Here is a 25,494-nt window from a genome sequence, read left to right on the forward strand (position 1 = left end):
ATAAAATACTAAGGGGTTTTCCCCCGGCCTGTGCTACGCTCCAGCCACTTCGCATCTCTGCAATTCGCACGCACCCCAAGGAGACGCGCTCGCTCCTCCAAACCCCTTCTTAAACGGTGATACAATGGGAAACAAATACAATTTGTTTTTTACCCCCTCTTTTGCTTGATCAGCTGCTGGCTTGCTGCTGCTGCCGTGCCACATGATCTGTATCTCGCGCAGCGCTTCGAACACTAATAGCCTGTACAGCAGCTGTCCTATTCTTTGTCTTTTATTAAAATCTCTTTTTTAAATCTCTTGGCACAAAGTCTCGTTTCATGGGACTTGAGTTCTTGATATTTTTTAGTTTGAAAATCTAACAACATCACATTAAATTTTGATAAATTCTGAAAAGAATGATACCAAATATATATATCTAGGTTTTAAAATAAGCCCGATTTAAAGCGTGACAAAAAGTAGATATATTTTATTTGTAAATAAAGGGACAGACTAGCCTGTAGTCCAGAAGTCCCTTTGAGAAAACTGTATTGTAATCTACATGTACATACAGGTTGGGGCTTAAATAGTTCTCTTGGCTAGGCGGCCATTGAACTTGGAGTTGGGAGTAAAGCTTGACAAAGGTTCACCTGGCAGGCCGTGGAGCAGCCAGGTATTTTTCGGCTAAAGCATTAGAGTTAGCAAAAAGAAATGTGTTGATATTGGGTTGAGGTGGGAAAGTGCTATAGAAACTTTATTAGTTGCTCGGGTCATTCTGTTTGTCAGGACTTTGAAGGCTATTAGATTTATATACAGTAGTATCTTTTGTGTCTTTTCTGGGTTCATGGGCACATCAGTTTACCGATTGCACATACTGATTATTCTTCACAACTGCCAACATCTGTCACCTGTGTAGTTGTTTGGGCACCAATTAGTGGAATTTTATGTTAAAAGAATGTTTTCTTTGTCTTTTATTTTTCCCAGCTCCGCCGACCCCAATTGCTCCCCCTGAGCTCTTGGCTGTAGGTGCTACCTACCTGTGGATCAAACCCAATGCCAACTCGATCATTGGGGACGGGCCCATTATTCACAAGGAAGTGGAGTATCGCACCACCACTGGAAACTGGGTCGAGTCCCACACTGTAGATTCACCCACTTACAAGCTGTGGCACCTGGATCCAGACGTGGAGTATGAAATTAAAGTCCTGCTAACTCGACCTGGAGATGGAGGCACTGGGCCACCTGGCCCTCCACTGATCACCCGAACAAAGTGTGCTGGTAAGTTGCTGCTGCCGCCACCTACCCGTGGAAAGCCATATTTTACCACAATAGTTTTCTGTAAGCCTTGTGTCTTGTCGAAGAGTTTTACTGAAGAGCGAATTACCACTTGGCACTATATAAAGGGTCTCATTTCCAGTAATTGAGTTTGGCTACAGAATGTCTTAATACTACAAATCAGTTTATCAGCAATTATTAGCTTATTGTGGGGCATAACAGAACTTGGTGGGTTTCAGTAAGTTATCCATTCAATGGTTAATTAATTAAGTTCCATAATGGAATTTCCACAGTTACTCTTTGGCTGGCTCTAGTACGTGTCAGAGCTGTCAAAATTATGCAGTGTTGAATTTTCACTCACCCTTTCAGTCTTGACATATGTCCGCCTAGCAGCCAAAAGTGACACGTCTCTTCTGACACTCTGCGAAATGACAGACCAGCAGGGGTTGACCACATTTTCAGCAGCACGGACAGCATCCACCTAACTAACTATCTCCGAAAACTGCTGTCTTTCAAATTTCATTTTTTATATTTTTGCAGTTTGAGGCTTGTTTTAAGTAACTTGCAAAGCAGAATCCTGTCTGGCCTAAATGACCTTTTACACAAAGCCCATGAATTCAGAAACAATCCCAAAAGTGAAATAGCATTTGTTTGAAAAAAGCACAATAGTATCCCTGCTCACCAGACTGAAGACCTTGCTGCTCATTGGATGTGGTCAGTTGTATGCAGTCCTCATTAGAAAGCCCAGTGGGGATTCTATTCCAGATGTTTTTGGGTGATCTGCAGCAGGTGCACAGGACAGCAAGCCTACCAAAGATCTGCCTGGCAATTTATCACTAATAACTTGGCAGTAGGAGCATGAAAGCAGAATGTCACTATTTAGTGGGTAGAATGAACATCAATGAACTGATGTTTAGACACAGCACGGTTGTACAGCAGTTGTAATAATAAGTTTTGAGTTTGGTTATTTAGGGAAGAATCCTGGATTGTATACTGTATGTCATTCACACATCATTGTTTTCGATCATACAGAAAAAGACGCCTTCAAGAAAATGAGTCAAATTCCAAAAGTGTGGCATTGATGATATGGAGGTCTGTTTGATAAAAGATGTGATACATCAAGTGCTCACCAATGCCGAATTTATAAAGCTGCTGGACAGTAAAATGGGACTGGTCATCCAGCTTCAAAATAGTCATTACAAAGTATTAAAATCTGAGTCATTAGAACAACAGAAGAGGGAGATCTGATCAACAATAACATTTCTAAAGAATCAGACCAGAATAGAACAGGGTGTGGAAATCTGATAGGAGGAGACTGAATGACCAAAGAGTTCAAATAGAATGAGATTTGACAGAATTACACTCAGGAAAGATAAAACAAGTGAGATTAGAAAGGAGGTGCAAGTACCTGAATGTGAGAATCAGTAGGATGTTTAGTAAAATATGGTAACAGATATCTTGATTATGAGATATGGCAGAGTCAAGCTTTGGTGGATTAAACATGTTGTTCTTCTGGTTCAGTGCTCATTGGTTGTCAGCTCTCTTACACAGAGAAGTCCACCCTATGACTTGTGATAAGATCAAGCCTGGCCTTGGAGATGTTACTATACATGACCAGTGGTCATGAGGGTATATAGTGCATCTACCCAAGACTCTGAAGGGTTATGTAAAACAAGAACACAACAATATCACCCCCAAAAATGATCACTGACAATGAAAACTTAGTGCCTGATATCTATGGCATGGTGTTACAAAGTGAAAGTGGTGATAAGCCACACAGATTGGCAATTTCCTCATATTCCCTTTGGACTCCCAACGTACTATGCAGGGGTCACACACTCATTAAAAAGAGGTTATTTTATCTCAAGCCCACTGATAGCCCCAAAGACACCCAGATACAAGTTTCCAAATACATTAAAGAATATAAAAGACATTTTGCATGGCCTTTAATACTGGTTTAACTTGAAACATGTTAGCAGCTGTAGCATATCATTAGCTTCAGTGTCAAGAAGAGTCTCTGATCCAACAGGAATGTGGGCAAGCATCTTATCTGCTGCTGAGTTTTCATCCCAGGTCCTCAGCTGTGCCCAGATGGCTTATATTGTGTGTGTGTGTGTGTATTTATTCATCTGTTTAGTTTAGTTTTGTTTGCCTATGATGAAGTAAGCTACTAGAAGTTTTTCCTTCCTAGTCGCTAATGAGTGATTGCACTCTCCACCGTACTTTTATTTCACTTGGCTTTTTCGCTCTTTTCTTCTTCTCCTCTTTGATGTACTATTATTTTGTTAATTCGTTCTCACTTAGCTGTTTTATTTCTCTCTTTCATTAGATTATATCTTGGTCCACTTTAGAGATTGTATTCTTTTGCTTCAGCAATCAGAATTAAACGGTATCTTTTTTTGCTTGTCTCTATATATATAAAATCCAACGTCTGTCTGTCTGTATGTCTGTCTGCTTTTCACAAGAGAACTACTTAACGGATTTAGATTGGGTTTTTTTCTATAATTTGCTTGAACAATCATGTTGATTTTGCAACTTCTCTCATTGCGCTAGGTATAATAATTCACTTGTGGTAGCAATTTATTTGCGCGAATACAAGAGACATGCTGTGGGCCGAGGGGAGGGGTGAAGGGAAATCCTCTCTCATACATTAGCCTCAGGGTATAACCTTACCTCCGCTTAGCTAGCGAACGAGAGAACTACTTAACATATTTAGATTGGGCTTACTTCTAGAATTTGCTGGAACATTCCAGTTGATTTTTTGACTCCTCTCATCGTGCTAAGAATCATAGTTCGCTTGCAGGAGCAATTTATTTGCGCTAATCCAAGACAGTGGCTGCGGGCTGAGGAGAGGGGAAGCGTAATGTCAGGAGTAGGGAGCTGGACAGGGACCTCCTCACTCACGCACAAGCCTCTGTTCAAGTCGGTCTACCTCTGCGTTTTGGAACGTACCTTGTCTCCACTTAGCTAGCGATACCTGATTGCTAATTGATTTTTAAAGTTTGTCCTGTTTCACTACTATGCAGGTGGAGCTGCAGGGGACAGCTAGTGTTTAATACTTTCAGGTTTGGGTTGGGATTTTGTCTTGGACCAATCATATTTTTTTGTTTCTTTTTAAATATTGATTTAAGTCATTTTAACATATTAATTTCTTTGAGAATTGTTTCTAAAAACCCTTATCTCTGCTGAATATTTCTTTATAATTTTTATTATTATAACTTGTTGTATTATAATAAAATTTTGATTTGTTGGTTACTGTTTTTAGATCTTCGTTGCATTTTCTATTGTTTGTTAAATTATTTTAAAGTTTCTTCTTTATTATTTAATTTGTATTACTGTTTAAAAGTAATTATATTATCTTGTGTTTTAATATAAAAGTTGCTTTGTTTAATATTTGAGATGGGGTTAGGGTAGGGTTAATACCAATGGGTGTCATTAGAACGTCACAGTTCACCTAAGTATTGTTACTGCCTATGTGCCCCCCTTGATCAACACAGTTGACCCCTGCTCAAATGAATGCTTCCATCAGGATAACATGCCATTTTACAAAACACAAACATGACAGTGGCTTCAGTTTACTTCAGTAGCCTACCCAGTGTGCAGAGTGCTTTTGGGATGAGGAGGAATAGGACATTCGCAGCAAGAATTTATGGCGGAAAAATCTGCAGGGATTGCATGAGGCAATTGAGTTGGCTTGGACCAGAATCCTTAAGGAATAATTGCAGGATTTTTTTAATTCCATACCTCCAAGTGTTCAGATTGTTCTGGAGGTGAAACGGGATGCTACCTACTACTAGACAGGCCCATGAAAGACTTACTAAAGTGAATCCCAACTTTGGTTTCAGAATGTTGAAGTGGTGTAAATTGAAAAGTATGAGCCTTTTATAGGAATGGATACAAACTAAAGAAATCAAGGTGCAGGTATGAAGAGTGTAGAGTAACCAAATCTGATGAGTGGATTCCAAGTGATCTTAATTGAGAAGAAAAGTAATGAAAAACATCCATCGTCAGCTTTAGGATAGTAACATCTGCCAGAATATGACTGAAAGGTGTAGATACTTCAAATTGCAAGATCAGGTGAAGGCCAGTAACATGGATGAAGAGTCCCGTGACTAGATCAAATCATTATTAATATACCAGTAACGGCGCACTGCTATAGCGATAACGTGCAGTGAATACACTTGACTTGAGCATCCATACTCTTTCTCTGTGCGTTTAGCATTCATTTACTGAGAGGTAAAGCAGCTCTTCATTTCTCCACCCTAGCAGCCCGCATCTTCTCTTCTTTCGTCGATGTCTTTTCGCATTAAAACTGATTAAGTCAGTGTTTGTGCTGCAATTACTTAGTGCGGTTTCTTTAATTTTTCACTTAAGCTGGCACTTAAGTCTTCAATCTGCCTCAAGAATGATTTAAGATATGAAGAGGTAGGGGAAGTAACGGTGAAGGTGGTAGTGATGAGAACGGTGCCCTTACACATGTGCCGCACAGCCACCCTGCTGGCCGCTGCCAAGAGTCAATTCTGCAATAAAATAAAATAAAAATAAAAAGAGGAATAACCTTGGAGGTCACCCCAAAAATGGACAGTAGACATCACGTAGTATATGTGTACCAAATTACTGATCAATAGTTCTAACGGTTTGCGAGCTACAGGTGATTTAAGATCCTGGACAGACAAATGGACAGCCATGGTAGCGTATTATATAAGATGATATTTGGCTGTTGCCTTTGTCCAGGGCAACTAACAAGGTCTGGACCTCAGTTGTTTACATACTTTTTTGACAATTCAACTTTAATGACACATGGTGACTGAAATGGCAGTTTTGAGGTATAAAGTCCAGTGCCTTCGCCATCATATCCAACTATTCACCTAGATAACAATGAGTTAAGTTTGAAAAGGCAGTGAAATGGCAGGATGAGGCAGACTTGCATGGTGTTAACGTAGAAGCGGGATACTGATTTATGGGACAGAGATCTAATAGGATTTATTTTTTAAAGCTGCATAGCATGGCGGGCTGGCAGGCTCCAGCCTCATGTAGGCAGAGCTGCAGGACAGCAAGATGTGACAAGACTGGGCTCCTAGGAAGTGTAAAACTGCAGACGGCGGCTGACAAGGCTTGACAATGGGTGTTATGAATGCGCACAGCTCTGTCTGGCCCATTTTTCTCCTTCCTCACAATGTTAATGAGATTGGCTCAGGAGGGCTGTTTGGCTGAACTAGACAGACAGAGTTGGGTTTCGCAGCAAGGCCCCCTGCGGATTCCTAGATAATGTTTCAAAAGATGCTAAACACTTGCCGGAGCAGAGGGTCATATTTTAGAAGTGTGTTTCTCAAACTCCCTTCTGAGCGGAATTTTAATTCAAACATGCAGAGGATGCGGAGGCATCCAGACTTCCCAGGAGGCTGACAAGTGAAGTTTCAGATTGAGGGCACAAGCGAGGCCAGTGCCATCATGAGGAAGAATGCTTTTACTCTAAGCAGCTGAGACATGATTTACACATTAGGACCAAAATGTGACACCTAACTTCATGTCTTTCATTAATTCCGCCCACTCTATGATTATGATGCCCGCCTATATTAATTATGTGGCAATTATCAGTGCATATTTGTCCAGGCGTGTCTCACTGAGCCTGGATCAGATATTTTGCATCTTTTCTTTAGTATACATAAATCTTGGTGGAGTGTCTCCTGTCTCATTTATTTTAATAATTCACACACACACACATAAAGTATAATGCCACATACTGTACCTGACATATGCAAAAACAACTGGCACTACATATGGCTGGCACTACTGTAGTGGCTTAAGGATTGAAAGAGGATGGTATGAGTCTCCTTTTCTTTATGAGTATAGCAATAATGAAGAATGATCAGACTGCTTTTGGCTATAGAACAGAAGATGTGCTATGAATGCATGGCCCTGTAAAGAGAGGAGTTACAGTGACTCTCAGGGGGGTTAGCACATTAAAGTGTTGTAGTTCCCATTACGTTAACCATGATAGAGAATTCAATATTAAAATGGTTAGTTCTGCTCTCTCATTGCCCCGTGAGACCAAGGTTTGAATCCCAATCTGGGTACCATTACTGTGGAGTTTCCATGTTGTCTCACAGGCTTTGTGAATTTTCCCCAGTTATCCCAAAGATTTGCAGGTTAGGTTGATTGGTGACTCAAACCAGACCTTGTATGAATGAGTGTGGTCAAGTTCATACAGCATGTGTGCTCACCTCCCAATGGACTGATGTTCCTTTTGGGTTTGCACCTGATTTTTCTGGCATAGGATTCTGCTTCCCATTTCTTTGTAGTGGAGTAAACGGCTGGTGAAAGAGGATTGTAAGGATGAATGTTCATGTAAGGTCAGTGAAGAGATTCATTTATTCATTCATTTTCCACAGTTTGAGGTGCAACAGACTTAGCAGTGAGGCCCATTTGTCCCTTTTACCAGCCCAAGATCCCAAGGTGTTCCAGATCATCAGGAAGATATAATCCCTCAGTGAGACTCAGGGTCTCCTCCCAGCTGGTCATGCCCATAAAGCCTCCTCAGGGATGCATCTTTATTAGATGGACCTTAATTGGCTACTCTCAATGTGGAGGGTCAGTGTCTCTACTCCTAGCCTTTCCCAGATGTCTGTGCTTCTCATCCTGGCTCTAAGGGAGAGTCCAGCCAAAATGTGGAGAAAGCTCATTTCAGCCACTTACACTTGCACTCTCATCATTTTGATCATTATCCAAAGCTCATGACCTTGGGTGAGAGTAGGAATGTAAATTGACTGGTAAATAAAGAGATTTGGCTTTTGTCTGTGTTCTTTTGTCACCACTATGGATCGGTAAAGTGGCCGCAGAACTGCAATCAACTCCCCAACCTGTCTGTCGATCTCACCATCCCTTTTCCCTTCACTCGTGAACAAGACCCCAAGATACTTAAACTCCTCCCACTCAGAGAGGACAGTCCACCTTTTTCCAGTCCATAATCTTGGCCTTGGATTTAGGGGTGCTGATCCTCATCCCTGCAGCGTCACATTCATTTGCAGACCATCCCATTGCATGCTGGAGTTCACAGCCTGATGAAACCAACAGGGTCACGTCATCAGCAAAACAAAGTGACACAATTCTAAGGCTACCGAACTGGACACCCCATCTTGGCTGCACCTTAATATTCCATTCATCAAAATCCCAAACCTCACAATCAGTGATGATATATAAACCTGAATTAGTATGTCTGGTGGGACAGCAGGTCAGCAGCTCTGTCTGATGGGGCGGATGATTAAACATTGTCACACACGTGCCATTGGGAGACAGCTGAGGCCTAAATGATAGCAATTCCATGACAGACCAGGGGGCAGCTTGTGCGCTGACTGTCTCAGTCTCTTGCAGACTGTCCATGGAAAATCCCACAGGGTACCGGCGACACTGATGACATCACTTCCGGTTCTCACGCCGATGATAATGTCACTTTCGGTACCGAGGAGCCCTGATCCCTGTTCACAGATGTGACTGGCTTTAAAGGCCAGTCAAGGAAATGACGTAATCTGGGCAGAACTTAAAGTGGTGTCATTGGGACTGGAAGTGACATCCTCATCGGGAGCAGGACCGGAAGTGACGTCATCATTGGCACAGGAAGTGATGTCGTCCGGACCGGAAGTGATGTCATCGTTGGCACTGGAAAATGGGAAGTGATGTCGTCAGGACCGGAAGTGATGTCATCATTGGCACTGGAGACATGGAAAGTGATGTCATCAGTGGCGCCGGTACCCTGCGGGATTTCCCGTGGATGGTCTGCAAGAGATTAAGAGAAAGAGTCAGCACACCCTGCCGCCCCCTGGTCTGGCATGCAATTGCTATCATTTAGGCCCTTCAACTGTCTCCCAATCGCACATGTGTGACAACATTTTATAGTGGCCGTGGCTTTCTGTATTCATTCTTCCACATCAGGTGTTCTTTAAGTTGCACATTTTGATAACAAGGTTCTGCATTAGGCTATGTTCAACCTCATTGCTCATTTTGTATCTTTTGCTAAGTCCAGGTTTGCCTGTCTTGACGGTTCATATTAATAAGCACAAGTGACATGTATCTGACGGTAAGGTAAAAGCATCTGTGCTCCAAAACGGCACACATGTGCACATTGATTCATTTGTAGAAGAGTCATCTGAGTCAACAAGAGCAAAAAATGTCACATTTGTGAGAAAACTCATAGTATTAAAACCAGCAAAATGGACGTGCTAGTAGCTGGTGTATGCATCATATTTTGCTATGGAGTACAGCAAACAGTTTATCATTTATACATGATTAGGTTTAGAAGACAAGCATAAAAAAAGCCAAATGGGTTGCTTTTGCTGTTTTCACAGTTTTGCTGGCACTGCTTCATCAGGAGATGTGAGGGTATAAGAAAGGAGCCAGCAATGGTGGGACCATGACTGTTGTCACAGCTCCAGCTCTCCTCCATTGTTGCTTTGTTGCTGGTACTGACTGATTCCTGCACTCAGCCCATATGTATAGACAAGAAACAACAAGAATTCTGTTCTGACCCTTCTCATTGATGTCACATGGCCACGAATCATATACGTATCTGATCTAGGAGCACATGCGACTCAAGTGACTCAAATCTGATTTCAAAATATCGAATTTCTGTGTCCCCATAGTGCTGAAAGCATCAGATCTGTGCAATGTTAAGGCAAAAAAAATCAGATTTGAGTCACTTCAGCCTGTTAATGTGAATGTAGATCTCCTATCGGGTCTCTTCTTTGGCCCAGAAAGTCTGTGTGAGAAGGTACCATCATCACGTAGTATTTTTAACAGTTTGCACCAGCAGGCTGGAAAAATATGATTGACCTGCAGCTTACAGTCACTCTGTTTTGTATTCTTATGATGATGCTGTACATTAAAGGTGCTATAAAAATTAAAATGGATTGCCCACTTTTCATGGGCACTATGGGATAGGAATGCCTTGATCTAAAATACATGGGCACTTATAATTCAGGTGTATAGTACCCAGAGTCCAAACAAAGACCATGAGTTTAAATGTGGTGTACAGTAGTGTACAGTGACTGAGTATGGTCGGGGAGAATTAGAAGGTGTACTTCATCAAAAATAATATTAGAATTAACATTAGTGCAAAAATATTTACGCTCTTTCTTGTTACCACATTTTTAAATGCATTTGCTGATTTTGTAAGCATACCTATTTGCCTCCTTGCTCAGTTTTTTAATCTTTGTGTTACACGAGCCATTTGTTTTGATTCCACAGCTATATCCTCTATGCTTTCTTTTTTATTGCCAGCTGCTTTACTGCATGCGGTGTCTATCGGCTAGGCTCATTTAGTCCACTGCTATTATAAATCTATTGATTTATCGCATCGTCTTTGTTTGCACGTGTCTGCCTCATCCTGTCCAGGAGGAGTCCTGCGTAGCTTTGCCTTGAGCTTCTTCACCTCAAAAAATGAAAAGCTGCAGGGATGAGACACCTGGAAACCCTGCTGCCTGGCGACTTGCTGACTTCAGTGATAATTGGAAAGCTGTTTTTTTTTTTTTTTTTTTTAATAAACTCTGCAAAAATGGAATAGTAGAGAGTAAGTGGAGAGAAAAAAAAAAAAAAAAGCAATTTGAGTTATAATTATTTACACCGCGGGTCGCATGTAAAACAAGCCAAGGAGAAAAAAAGCACACTTCATTAGATAATCTGGCAGATAATCGCATGCAGCCCCAATTTTCTCTAATTATACCAATATGTCATTTTCTGCCTTCTTGGTTTTTCCGCCATTCCAGTTGCTTGAGTAGATAAACAAGTGGAAGGCAGCTGGATGCAGAGGCTGAATGGCAGCCACAAGAGGGGTTGGGATAGCGCAGGTACATTTTGTGTGCATCTGTCTGTCCATCTACCACTGAAGACGCGGTATGGGTGGGAGGTGGTGTGCATTCCCTCATTGGCAGAGGTTGGGGTGGTGGAGGATGAAGCTGAGGGGCAAGTTTACTGTTTTGGTTTTTTTTTTTGGCCTTGTCAGGAGATCTCACTTCCAATTTCTTTATGATTGCTTTGTGAAACACTTCATGTTAGTGCTGCCTGGGAAAGGTAACAGCCACTGACATATTGATTATAGCATGCCACAAGGCTCGTCAGTCAGCACACTGCTCGCGTCTGTCACAACAGCAGGGTCATCATTTACATCCTGTTTGCCTTTAACTTGTTTTGGCTGCTTTGGTTCAGATGCCTTGCACTAGTTTCCCTTGGAGCTGTGGTCCTGTGCTGTTTGCTTAGTGCCACGGCTATGTAGGTGACAGGCCTGGTTCAGCGGAGCGGAACTAGAGCGAGCTAATCAGTCTCTTCCGGGCTGGCGTTGAAGTGAAATGTTTCACCTTGTCACTTTTCCTTATGAGCGCTACTGCCATTTCACCTCTTCCTTATTATTCAATGGAACTATTAATCATTCAATAAATCTATACTTTATATAACCCCCATTAACATGATGTATCATTCCAAAGAAATCTGATGCGCAAGCAAGATTAAAATACAGTTTTTTTTTGGATCTTCCTGCAGGCTTCATAACAGCTACACTACTGGTCAAAAGTTTTAGAACACCTCACTTTTTCAGTTTTTATGGAAATGCACGCAGTTTACTGTCTTAATGTTTCATGAAATCAAGGCATAGACCAAATATATAATGGCAAATAAAAAAAATAAGTCAAGGAATCATTAAGTGTACAAGATTTTAATCAGATTTTTGATCCATCAAAGTAGCCACTGTGAAATGAACAGCCTTGACGCACACAAAAAGGTTTGGGGCAGTCACCCATATGTTGTGCCTGGCTGCAAATGGGTTTCAAAATGACACTCATGTGTATGGAATTGAGTCTTGAACTGAACTGCCGTTAAGCAGGTAAGATGGCGGCTTTAATGGGTCCTGATTGGAAGTTACATCATCTTGGCAACGAAACCGGAAGTGACGTTGTCAATGTGGAGGCAGACTGGATTTCCCATGTTTGGTCTGCAGAGATAACAGAATTAGGTTTAGTTTACCTGGCCTGGCGTGGAATTACCGTCACATGGTCGCTTCAGCTCCCTCCTAGTCGTGCGTGTATGACACCACCTTTCTGCTGATATAGTAGTCCAACTGTGGCAACCCTTTTGATTCAGAATGCCAGTCACTCTGTGCAAGTCGCAAAACTCCACCTCCCGCAAAAGAAGCCCAAACCATCACACTTCCTCCTCCATGTTTGATAGTTGGTGTCATACACTGACGAACCATCCTTTCACAAACTTGGTGGCACACAAAAACCCTGTGTGATGAACTGAAGATTTCATATTTTGATTCATTGGTCCATAAGATTTTCTCTTAGTCTGCAGTAGTCCACTGTCAGTATTTCAAGGCTCTATTTTGTCCTTTAAGGGATGGCTTTCCTACAACCACTCGCCCAGTCAAACCTGCAGCACAAAGTCTCTTCTTCACAGTAGAGACTGAGACTTGCTCCTCTTGACCATTGTTGGGCTGTGCTTGAAGCCAGTGTGCTGTGAGGTGCCTACCACACAAGCTGGTGACCCTCACAAACTTGTCTTCTGATTGAGTTGTGACTTTGGGTCTGCCAGATCTCTTCCTATCACAGTTTCTTGCAGTTTCCAATTGCCTTTAGATTGTGTAGGACGCGTACTCACTGACACTTTTTTTTGTCTATTCCTCTAAATGAAAGGCCTACACTTCTAAGGGTAATATTGCTTTGTTTCATTTCATTTGTTAATTGCCAATTTCTTTTCATGATGGCTGGTATATTGTCTAAGTAATACTTCAGAGGGTGTGGTAACACCGTTTATTCCAACTCTGCTTTAAGATGGACAGAGGGTTTATTAAGTAAGCAACAAAGGTTGGGACACCCGTACAAATTGTTCACTTCAACATACAAGGCTTAATTTACTTTAATTAATGCAGAACATTTGGAGGTTGTAACCTATTAGCTGTTACCAGAAGAAGGCCCATTTTTTATATTCTGATTTTTTTTTTTAGTTTTTTGCTAACCTAAACTTTAAATTTAAACCTCTGGCAGTTTACTGCTTACCTTTTCACCATTTTAGGTCATTCGTTGCTTTTCAACTGATTAGAAATAGAAAAACCGTGATGTTCTAATAGTTTTGACTGGTAGTGTATAAGCTGATGTTTTCTAGTGCCAGATTAAAATATTAAATCCTGCAATGATGAATTGGGCAAAATAGGTATAGAAAATCAATGGATGTGTGGATGGAAGCATTAGAGTTGGTGACCAGAGGCTGGTCCTCAAACAGTAAAGCCCATTCACATTCAGATTTCTTCATTTGCACATTTCAGTCCACAACTGGCATATGCTAACTTAGTTGTCCAAAAAATCCACCAGGATTCAACCAGGATCTGTTTAAGCAGGCAGTGTATCTCACCAAATGGTTGGACAAATCCATCTCCGACCTCCACCTCACACCCTCCAGAGGACTCTTTTCCAGGCTGCTGAACAGCTTGCAGGAAGTTTATTTTTTCACAGTAATCGTCAATAACGCACATATCTTTAGTTGTCAGATTATGAGTGAACTATAAATTATAAATTTATGTGAAGGCAGCAAGAAGAGGTCTGCAGTCATGAAAGTCGAAATGAAACCATCCTCAAGCCATCATATACCAACAAAAATTAGTAGTTTAGAAGCATTGCAAGTCCTTAATATAACTGCTTACCACTTCCTAGCACTGATTTTTAAAAGAATCCAGCACTTGAATTAAAGAGATGCTGTATGCCACCATCCTCTTTAATAAAATCCCTTTGTGCGTCCAGGTGTCTGTGTGTGTGTGTCTTCTGGTGATGTGTGCATGCTTGGGGCTTCTGGTGAAGTGCGCATGCGCGGGGCACAGTGCGATGCGCGATATTACTGTCAGAGAAAGTTACAGGCGTTTTACGGAAATACAAACCAGTATTACTGCGAGAGGAAATTAAAGGTACACAATACAGTGATGCATATTACAGCCACATACAAGCCAGTATTACTGTCAGAGGAGATTAAAGGCATATTACCGACGCGCACGCCTGTATTACCGCCAGAGAAAATTAAAGGTATATTACGGACATACAAGCCAGCGGACGTACAAGACAGTATTACTGTCACAGAAAATTAAAGACACACAATACACGGCGGCAGCCCACGAAGAACGGTCAGCTCAGCAAGTAAACATCAACAAAAGAAAGGCTGAAAGAAAGAAAAATACGACCAACAAAAAGAATGAGGTCAAAGTCCCTTGCCATTTAATATAGACTGTTCCTACTAATGTTTATGCACTACTGTTCTAGCGCCCGTTATTGTAACGGGTTAAATGACTAGTCTTAAATAAGGATAAGCTGCATCAATGCACAATCGCATCGGCCAGTATCTGACATTGTTGCTATGCTATTAACAAAATGGCAGTGGCCATCAGAAAATATTACAGAAGGGCCGCATCCGAGGTGATCAACCATCTAAGATGGCGTTCTAATAAAGTTGCTGACAAAACATGAATAATTTTCTTGGATGTCAAAGTGAAGATGCTCCTGTTGAGCATTAAACAAACCCACTGAAAGCTTAGGAGTAACAAAATAATTTATCAACCCCAATAATGAAGAACTGCGGTGGGTTGGCACCCTGCCCGGGATTGGTTCCTGCCTTGTGCCCTGTGTTGGCTGGGATTGGCTACAGCAGACCCCCGTGACCCTGTGTTTGGATTCAGCGGGTTGGACAATGGGTGGATGGATGAATAATGAAGAAGTGCACAAAAGGCGGAAAATCTACTTAAAAATGAAGTAATCACTAAAAAACTGTGATGCCACAAAGAAGGCATCTTACTCATTTAAACCAGATCAGAAAAGCCTTACACGTAAATAGCGGCTGAGATGTAATCACTGTTGTAACGTAAGTAAAATGGCTTACCACAAAGCAAAACACCTTAGAGTGACTAGGGAATTTGCCTTTCTACTCAATGATTGTCAGTTAGAACGTCTTGAAAAGGTGATGGCTATAAACTTGAAAACGCCACTTAATGTAGACCGGATCTAATGTTTAATTTATTGATTTTCTGCCTTCAGACAGCTCTATTTAAATTGAACGCTGTTAAAAATCATCCTTTAGTGAAAATGGATAAAAACGTCAGAAATCCGCCAGGTATCCTCCTAACACTAAAAAGAAGCAAGATGAATAACATGAGTAATGATTTGGCCCCCAACAGGCTCACTCAGTGGTCCTTATGGCTGAAGATTGTCCATCTTGGTGTACTTACTTACACGCAGCACAAACTTCTTGAGGTGTCCCTGGTAAACCTTATACATCTTGGGTCGACACTGTAGCAGCCAACATGACTATAATAGACATCTAAGTCCATTCATTCGCAATCACCTATGTTAGTTTCGACCAGCTTTTGCTGGGTGTTTCTTTTAATAGCATGTAGCCCTCCTAGGTATGGGTGTGGAGATTTTGTTATTTTTTGTGAAATTCTTCAAAGTGAGATTTACATTAAGTTAATTTCCAAATGTCTTCTTGCATGGTGTGGTTTGTAACCTGCATTTTTGGAAGCACTTTATTAAATGATTAGTCTTCATACTATTGTTGCCATTGCTGCCATTGTTCCAAGTAAATGGTATGAGAGGTGCCTGCAAAGCCAGATGTTTCTTGGTGCCAGCCAAGTTACCAGGTTGTGAGGGAGTCGACTCACTTGGGATTATGAGGTTTATAAGACTGAATACTGCCTCTGCTGGCAGCCCCATGCGATTAGAGAACAATGGCAACTGAGTCAAAGACTGGAAATTGAGCGCTCCTTAAAAATCCATAGAAGCAGTCTTTGGAAGAGGAGCTGCTAATCTGCTAAATCATCAGGCTTCATAAATGTTGAAACTGCTGCACTAAGACATTCAGATCTATATATTATCTTGCAAAGCCGAGGCAGTGAGAAGCGACACCACTGTGGCTCACGCCTCATTTCCTCTTGGGTTTGAAGTGCTGATGCTGAGAAAAGAGTGATTGGCTTATGAGTTTGCTTTCCCAGAGTTCACTGGAGAGTGTGCGGCAGCTCGCAGATCACCCCAGACATGTAGGCCTCATCCTGTCCTGAGACCACTGAGGAGCAAGAAGAAGACTCCATTCTCTGATTCACTGCAGCCTCCCACTGGGCAGCACAGCTCATACATGATGGGTTTTTATTGTAGTTACTGAGTAGGCTGCTCCTCTGCCGACTGGATTAAATGATGATTATCTGGATGATATCTTGTCAAAGTGCTTTACTGAAGTATTATAAGACAAACTGGCATGGTGAATCGAAGAGAAATGGTGGGCTGTAAAATCCAAATTGTTGCTTTGCTTGTCATAACTCTCCCCCATTTTATAGCTTACCCCATTTCACACACTATAGCACAGCCCATGATATTTCATCTTACTTATCCAGGACCTTCTAATTTTAACCTTGCATGTCTCCCCTCTCAGCATTTTGCCTTTCTTTTTACAGATTGCCATGTATAGCATAACCCCTAGGTCTGATTGCAAGTTGCATGAGCTAAGACCCTCCTGCCACCTTCGTCCCAGCCTCTGTCTCCTCAAACTTCCCGCCCTGTCATAAAGAACCCTCTCTGAGCCCTCCTGCCCTCCATTCCTATCCTAGAACCTGACTCCCGCTTTCCCACGTCACCTGTGACAAACCCCTGATGTCTGACTAATCCTTTTTAAATGTTAACACTTACTGTACATACTTCATTGTTCACCATGGGATTGATTCTCCTTCACCAGGACTGGACTTCTGAAAAGGATCTTTCATGATGTGTCACCAAGTCTTTTCTTCAGCTGTAGCCATACCTCTTTTACAGCTTAGACCTTAACCTCCTTGGCGTTATATTTTTCTGGCTGAAAAATTTACTTTTTTATTAAATCTCATCTTTCTACTGTAAAACAAACAAAACACTAAAAGTATAAAGTCAAAAGTGTAAAAAGTAAAGGAATGCTACAAATATAATAATGGTGAATAATATGAACAGCACACTGCACATGTGCAAGTGATGTGAGTGTCACTTTTGGTTTCGCTGTCCGTTTCAGTTTCACTGGCCTGAAGACAGATTCACTTCGAGTCTACGGAGTGTTAGGCCAAATGTGGATAAATCTCAAATTCTTTAGCAGTAGATAGTTTGCTTATCAGGTAGACCAAGCACTAGGTTTCGTTGCAGGTTTTTGATCTCTACTTGGACTTCTGACTTTGATTTCTGGTTTGCCAAAGTACTTTGTTTATACGTGTATCTGTTCGATATTCAGGTTCGGACCTTGCCTTGCCCAACTGCGGTTCTTGTTTAGTGTTATTATCTCCTGGTTCAATTCTTTCACTTGCAATAACCCCTATCTCATGGAAGCCACCTTCTGTGGTCAATGACACATCCCCGGAAGTTGTTTCATGTGGCACTTTCTGACAATATTTAAATTTAATTGAAGTTTGTGCATATGTTCAAAAGTTCAAAGTTAATACATTCTCTGGTATTTTGACTTATTGCTAGGTTTTTAAGACTTTGTTATTAGTTAACATTTTGAGTTTTGACTCACAATTGTTTGACTTCCTCACTCACGGCTTGACTAATGTTTTCATCTCCTGGCTCCCCATGTATAAACAGTGCATACGCACAAAAATGTTGCGTACACCCGTTTCCATGCTCACATCGCGATGTATAAAAACTAAACTTGGCGTAAAGCCACACAGTGTCAAAGCAGTGCTGCTGTTCCTTTTTGGTTTCCCTTTATTTCTTATATTCACATCCCTGACGCGGCTTTATCAAATGCACTGAAATTAACCGCATATTGTTTATTAGTTTAAGGCATCTCATTGTAATCAACCCATAACCATATAATGGTGCACCGAATGGCCAAACTATTATAACTAACATCACTACTTTAGTGTTGTTAATCCCAGTGCACCGCTAAGTATTTAACCCACTGTATCTGAGTGTGGAATCACAGCTCTACAGCAGCTGATCAGATTATCGGGATATAACATCTAGCACACGCTGCCTCAGCCATGCACACAGTCTACTTGAATTTCTTCCATACAATATGGCAAACGCTTCAGGGCCTTTCCTGTAGGGACCTCACACTTCAGAAACAGTTTCATCCCAAGTGCTGTTAACACACTCAATCAGTCCATAAATTATTCCTGGTAGAACTATTTGTACTTATAAGTACAATCATTTCACTGTAAACTTGCACTACAGTTATTAATATACAGTTATACAGCACAACCTGAACCACTTTATAAAGCGTGTATTTACATATGTAGACGACTTGCGTCTGAGTCGATTTAGATTTCCAAGAGCTATCTTCTTGGAGCTCTTGATATCATTTTTAAAATGAAATGCAGTAAAGCATGTTTATTACATGCAGAAAAGTTTACAGATAAGTTTTAAACTTAACTGAAATAATGTATATTGTTAATGATTAAACATGTGAGGACACAGTGGACAGCGGCAGTGATGAGCTGGTGCTCATTCAGGGATTGTTCCTGCCTCGCGCTGTATGCTTGCTGGGATTGGAGTCACCCTGGATGGATAGATGGATGGAATAATTAAACATGTACTATGAAGATATTTCAATGTTTCATAAAAGTTTTGAAGAATCAGCATTCTAAGCTTACAGATGTCTTGGCATCTATTATAGAGCTGATCGTGTGGCGATTGGTTACTTGGAGAAAGAAAGGGAAGGACCGGAATAGGAGGTTAGTACATTTGAGAAAGACAGTACTACTGCAGTAAATTATTTCATCGAAGATCGTGCACGGCACAACCAGCTTCTTGAGGGAGGCAGGAACAATCTCTAGACGGGGCGCCGGCTCATTGCTAATACTGCGCCACCGTGTTCCCATGTTTAATGCATATACATAATCATATCAAGCATACATCTTAATATTTAAATTGTTCAGAGAGCTGTAATATCACAAATGTAATGTATTCTGTGTCCTGTCGGTGTAAGAGAAAGCCCGTTTAAGAAACAGATAGTGATTCACACACATAGAGCACATAAAAGAACACACAGAATATGAAGCATTTAATGTGCTACTTTAGTTCGATGGAACCTGAGAAACTAGTAAATTAAACGATTTTAAAAAGTTTATGACATTCTACTTTAATGACAAAATAAACTATGTGATTAAAGTGGAAATTTCGAGATTAAAGCTGACATTTGGAAATTTTTTTCAACTGTGTCCCTATTTGTTTTTCCTTTCTCTGTACTCTTAATATGCTTCCATATGACATTCAAACTGTGGACTAAAAATCGCCTTTTCATGCAACTTTGATATCTGACCACTTCTTATTTATTTCAGGCACTTTGCGACTTTCTGACTTTCCGCCACACTGTCACTCGATCAACTTCCTTTTGTTGTTTATATCACTGCTTAAACCAACAAATAGCATGTTTTTCCTTGCCTCTACTTGGTATTTGCTGAAATTCTTCTTTTCCCCCGTGCTTTTGCCATTGTCTTTTCACAGAACGCAAAACATAAGGGGCAATTTATTTTGATTTGCATATTCAAAAAGGTGTAATTCTGGGAGGAGGCAGGGCGGAATGGAAGGCACGTGCATGAGCGTTACATTTCATGCAGGCCAGAATATATGTAGTGGAAGAACGTGGAACTTGGTGTACGCACAGATTTATGCATCTGGATTTTTTTGTGCATATGCACAGTTCCGCTTTTGTTCGTATGCCATGTTTTAGTGTGAATTCTATTCATGACGTTATGCATGAGGCCCCTGGTCCTTTTCTCTTACCCAAATGTATACCCAGTGGCAGTATACTGTCTATCAATCTCCAAAGCAGCAGGCTTTTTCTTTTGTGTGGCCCTTTTCTGTTGAGAATGCAAATTTCTTATTTGTTATGTAAAATATGACTAGAGTAACCTTGAAGTTTATTTCTACATCACGCTTCTGCCTTAAGGCCTCCAGTCTGGCTTTTTGTTACCAGAGGAGGAGCTGGAGTCAATATCAGGTGGCTGTCACTCGAAGCTGTGGGAATAGCTGTGGGAAATCAGAGAATTCCAAAAGAAAATGGGGAGAACATACAGAAGTCACCCAAATTATAACTCAGCTGAGGATCTAATCCATACTCATAGTGATAGGGGGCAGAAGTGCCTGCACCACTATGCCACTGTGACTAACATTGCTCCACCTTGAATTCACTGACCCCTCTCCATCATCGGGGTGTTTACCTTTTTGTCCAGCAGGCACCCGTTTATTATTTTCTTGCTTGATTTTGAAACTGATGGATTGATGCTTGAGCAAAGGCCTCATTTTTACATGTGTTTCCTTATTTCATTTGACTGGACTCAAGGAATTACGGGGAGTGGTCCTGTGCTGTAAATGTGCAGGTGGTGCAGTTCACTGGCTTATGAAGTGAACTCATTTTTTCCTAGTCCCAATGACCATAAACAGCATCATGGAACTGGGAGGCTCCACACCAGCAAAGATGCATTTGGAATTATATGTGGTTGAAGGGAATGCCGCTGGGGTTTGTGGTTCTCCCTCCCACCTCCATGACGTAACTACTCTCTTACTTTTGTGCAAGTGACGCTGACTTTGCCCATCTATGCTATACAGCAAAAATGCCACATAAAAGTTAAACTTGTTAATTTCCAGAATGTGTGCTGCTGCAGGGGGTTTTGCTTAATTCCCTTGAAAGAGGGATGATTCAACATGTTTGCTGTAGGCTGCCCTGCGGTGCATCTGTGCCGGCGTCTGGAGGCTTTCCTCTTGCAGTGTGCTGAGGCTCAATCATTCCGCATCCCTGTTGTTATAATAATATATTGTCTGGCATTATCTTCCCAAGTTCCTCTGTTTTTCTCCTCCTCTTTGTAGAATGTAATGTGCTAGCCATTTTGCCAAAATCCATAAAAGAATTGCCGCCTCCTTTTGTTTTCCATCCCAGAGATAAAAGATTGACCAGTAATGGCTGTCAGGTAACTCTGCTTTTGTTGTGTGATCAAAGACTTTGCCCTGTGATGCCAGCGAGAGGGCACTCTTCACTGTCAGAAGGTCCATGGCTAATGAAAGGCACACCAGCAGCTCCATCCTCCTTTTGCTGGGCTGCTTCAGGAGCCAGACTGCTGTATATTCTCGCAGGTGAAGCCTCACACTGTTAAAAATAACAAGTGGCACCGAGTACCAGAGTTTTCATTGCAAAGAGAGAGCTGAAGCAGGATTCAAGTGTGTGTGTGTGTCTGTCACTTGTAATTTTAACGTCAAAAAAGAGACGCGGTTTACTTAGCACAAATTCCTGCTTTTTTTGTAAATTCTTATGGGTCTGTCAGCTGAACTAATAATTGACATTTGTAATAGTGGACACAACTTCTAATAACTGCTCGTCAATTTCTGTCTATGAAGTAACAATTTAGGAAACTCCTACTAGACTGTCATGTCTGTGCCCGATTAGGTTACCTGGAAGTGGACATAGCAAGTTAAAATACTCCCAGTCACCTGATGTCTACTGCTGACCAGAACCGGTGATATGAAACTACCATAGGTGACCTACAAGTGGAGATAGCAAGCAAAATCATCCCATTCAAATATTGTAAGTGACCTCTAAATGGACACAGCAGCTGAGTCTCCTATTTGCGGAGAGAGTTGCCATTCCACTTATATTTGAATCTGACTGACTATTATAGCTAACTACTAGTTGAACATAGGAAGTAAAACTTCTCCCTCCTCTTCTGGGTGAAAAGTCTTTTCAGTTATGCTTGGACTTGAACAGCTACTTTGAGTGACCTCTAAGTGGACACAGTAGATGAAACGCCTCACTGCCATACTTCATATAAAGACAAATAGGAAGAATTTACTCAGGTTACATCTATATTTGTTCAGCCAAATCAGGTAACAAGTATGTGGACATAACTCACATTGTGTGTGCTCCTTAGCAGTGTGACCACTAGGGGATGTCACCGATCACCAAACCTCACACACAATTTCACCCAACACTACTCCAGGTTTCACAAAAATGATTTACAACAAACATCTCCAAGTGTGTACAGCCAATGAACTGGACTCAGGGAATTACGGGGAGTGGTCCTGTGCTGTAAATGTGCAGGTGGTGCAGTTCACTGGCAGTGCACAGCCGATGAAACCACTAATATAAATTCCGTGAAAGCCCTTTCTCTCCTTCCACTCTTCCCGACTCTGACTCCCAGAGGAGAAGGTGGCAAAGCTCTTTTTAAGATGCTTCTGGTAACACTACCTGGCCTGTTGGAAACCAAGTGTTGGAAACACTTCTGGTTTGTGTGGAAACCATGGATTTGGACAACTCATGCGTGAAAAAACGTCACGTTCACTACTATGTTTTCACAGCAGCTGCACGATTTGGACAATGCATCCACGAGATCATTCTTAAGTTAGTATAGAATGAATTATTTTAATAATGTAATTGAAATTCTGTGCATATAAGTTTTTTGCACATGAGGTAACATTTGGAAAGTGTTTTGTGGCAATAAAGAAGTAGCACTGTTTATCTCTTCTCTCGGCAAATGATGAGACTGTAGTAACAGAACCGGCACTCTACATCTTTTAATTTGTGTGTTGACTGTTCAGGTTGTGTCTTTAATGATATGTTTACTTTTTTTGAAATAGCAAAAATATTTGTTTCGTTCTAGATTCACTTTTTCAATAGTTTTTATCGACATTTTATACTTGTCAAAGTCGTAAAAACACATCATAAAAGAATAACGTAAAACAACAATCTAACCTTTACTCAGTATGCATTGTCCAAATCAGGTGGGGAATAATTCACCAGACACAGAGCGAGGTTTGGGGGCAGCCGCCCGTATACTTGAATTGACTGCCAAACTGAAGAAATGAAGGTTCCCAATTGTAACAAAGGTGACTCCAAAACAAACATGGTGGTTTTATGGTGGGAAATGGGAAATGTTGTCGTCAGACAGGAACCGGAAATGACATCCTCCTAGTGACAGGCCAGAACTGGAAGTGACATTCTCGGGGCCAGGACAGGAAGTGACTTCATCGGATCCAAGCGGAATTTCCTGTGGTTGGTCTGTCAATGAAAAAGAGCAAGGATTAGTGCTCTCTGCCATCCCCTGGTTTGGTGAGGAATTACCGTCTTTTGAGCCTTTTATCTGCCTCCCATGTGCACGTGTGTGACACAGGTTACCAGTCCAAATTGGGTAGTCACAACGTTGTCCCCCAGCAGCACTCAAGGACCCCCACAAGGCTGCATTTTTGTTCTGCAAGTCTCATGCATCCCTGTGGGTTTCCAAACTGGGACTATTCGAGAGGGACACTGTCACTTGTCATATGGGGGACTGAACCACTCTCAGTCTCCCGCTCATGCCAGTCCATCCACCATTCTATTATCCCAAATAGGACCAGGGTTGCAAGGCAGGCCGGGCGATTTGTGTCTCCATTTCCACTGCGCTTCCGTTTTAGCCTCCTGGCTGAGTAAGTATTCATCCTCCATTCCTGCTGGGAAGCCAGTCTGTTTTCCATGGCACTTACACCAAATAAAATAAGGGAACTATTGGTGAACATAGAAGTTAAAACCACCCCTAGTCACATCCTGTCAATGTGATTCACGTGACCTGTAGATGAACTTAGAAGGTGGATCTTCTCCTGGTTACAAAAGTAACCTCTGACTGGACTCAGCATGTGAGTCTTCTGTCTGTCACAATGCACCTAAAACACTAAGAGTAAAGCCCTTAGAGGTACACCTCCATCTGACCAACAACATCTACATGAAAATATCAAATAAAACCTCTCCTAGTCATAGTATTTAAAGACACTACGTACAAAAACTGCATCTAACCAGCTACCTCATGTGACATCTAAGAGGACATAAGAGGTGAATCTACTCACTGTCACACTGTATATAGGAACACTGGCTAAAAAGACCTCAACTGTATACCCTTAACTGACAAACTACTAGTGAACTCTAAGTGGACATGGCAGGTGAAACTCCTCCTTTACATATTATGTTTAGAGACACAGTGCAACCGACAGCTGGCAGCTCGACCCGGCTGGGACATCCAGGGACTGGAAGGATGGGGGAAGGCAGTTACGTTGGGACACTGCCTCCCCCAAGATGCTATATGGCAGATTCCCTACAGTGTAGCGGTGCCCCGGATTCCCGTAGTGCACCCTGGGATATGGAGTTCGGCATCACAGCCCTGGGTGCCACCAGGGGACGCTGTGGGAAGATGCAGAGAGATGAAGTTCTCACCTAGCCCGGAAGTACTGGTAGATCATGAGGATGGAAGCCCTGAAGTACTTCTGGGCTGGACAAAAACTTGAATTCTCTATCTGACCCTTCCGTTCATGTGACTTACCAGCACTTCCTGGTCGTACAACATAAAAAGGACTGCTGGGAACACAGCCAGCGAGCCAGACTTGGGTGAAGGTGGACGAAGCTTGCTGGGAGGTGTGGAGGAGAAGAGATTTGTTATTGTGTGCTATTCTGATTACTTGCCTGTTTATTATCCAAGGGGGGCTATGGTGCTTAGAGAGCACTGTGCAAGAAGAAAACGATTAAAAATACTCCTTGGTGTTTTTACCATGTGTCCTGTATGTCTGTCTGTTGGGTTTAAGGGGCAACAGTGACCCCTAATGTCCACAAAAGGGATGAAAGTCCTTTCAGTTACACTTACCTCTGACCATTTAGCACAGTTGACATCTAAGCAGACATGTCATCCCTATCATATGGCATCTAAAGTCACATGCAGAAAAATCATTCTAGTGCACCTTATTTTGACCAATAAGGCAACATATAAGTGGATACCATAGATGAGACTCCCTATCAAGAGACAGTGGTTGACCAGTTATCCCAGTTACATCTCAGTCTCACCAGCAAAATGGCCCCTATGCAAAACACATTATGTCTGGAGAAACAGGCGTGAAATGCCCTCCCAGTTACACATCCACATGACCAGCACAGGAACGTTGTAATGTATGTCACTGATGAAACTGATGAGTCATCAAAGGAAAGTTCAAATGCGTAGTTTTTCCAACTTTCATGTTGCACTGAGATTTGTGTTTTCTTCCCCTTCGTTGTTATCATGTGTAAAACTTATGTAACGATGCACTGGGTTTGGTGTTATTCTGTATTCTCCTTTGCATTTGTTAAATTATGCAGTATACACATCCAGATTGGGGGGAGTTTGACATTTAGTCTAGGTGAGGGGGTCAAAAAAGATAATTGTATTTTGTAGAGTCACAACTGTACTGCCACATGTTTACATCTAATCCCATGCCAAATATCATAAACTGT

At 41.6% G+C, this 25,494-nt stretch overlaps 1 protein-coding gene across 11 annotated transcripts in view; it reads left to right on the top strand.

Moving 5' to 3' along the window:
- ptprt (protein tyrosine phosphatase receptor type T) overlaps positions 1–25,494 on the top strand; it is a 651,792-nt gene that overhangs the window by 309,154 nt on the left and 317,144 nt on the right. For all 11 annotated transcript variants that reach the window (XM_028812019.2, XM_051932510.1, XM_051932511.1 and 8 more), the window contains exon 7: positions 961–1,254. In XM_028812019.2, the coding sequence (XP_028667852.1) occupies positions 961–1,254 (294 nt within the window). The remainder of the gene's footprint in view (positions 1–960; positions 1,255–25,494) is intronic.

Source organism: Erpetoichthys calabaricus, chromosome 10, assembly GCF_900747795.2.
Source record: "Erpetoichthys calabaricus chromosome 10, fErpCal1.3, whole genome shotgun sequence".
Classification (NCBI taxonomy): domain Eukaryota; kingdom Metazoa; phylum Chordata; class Cladistia; order Polypteriformes; family Polypteridae; genus Erpetoichthys; species Erpetoichthys calabaricus.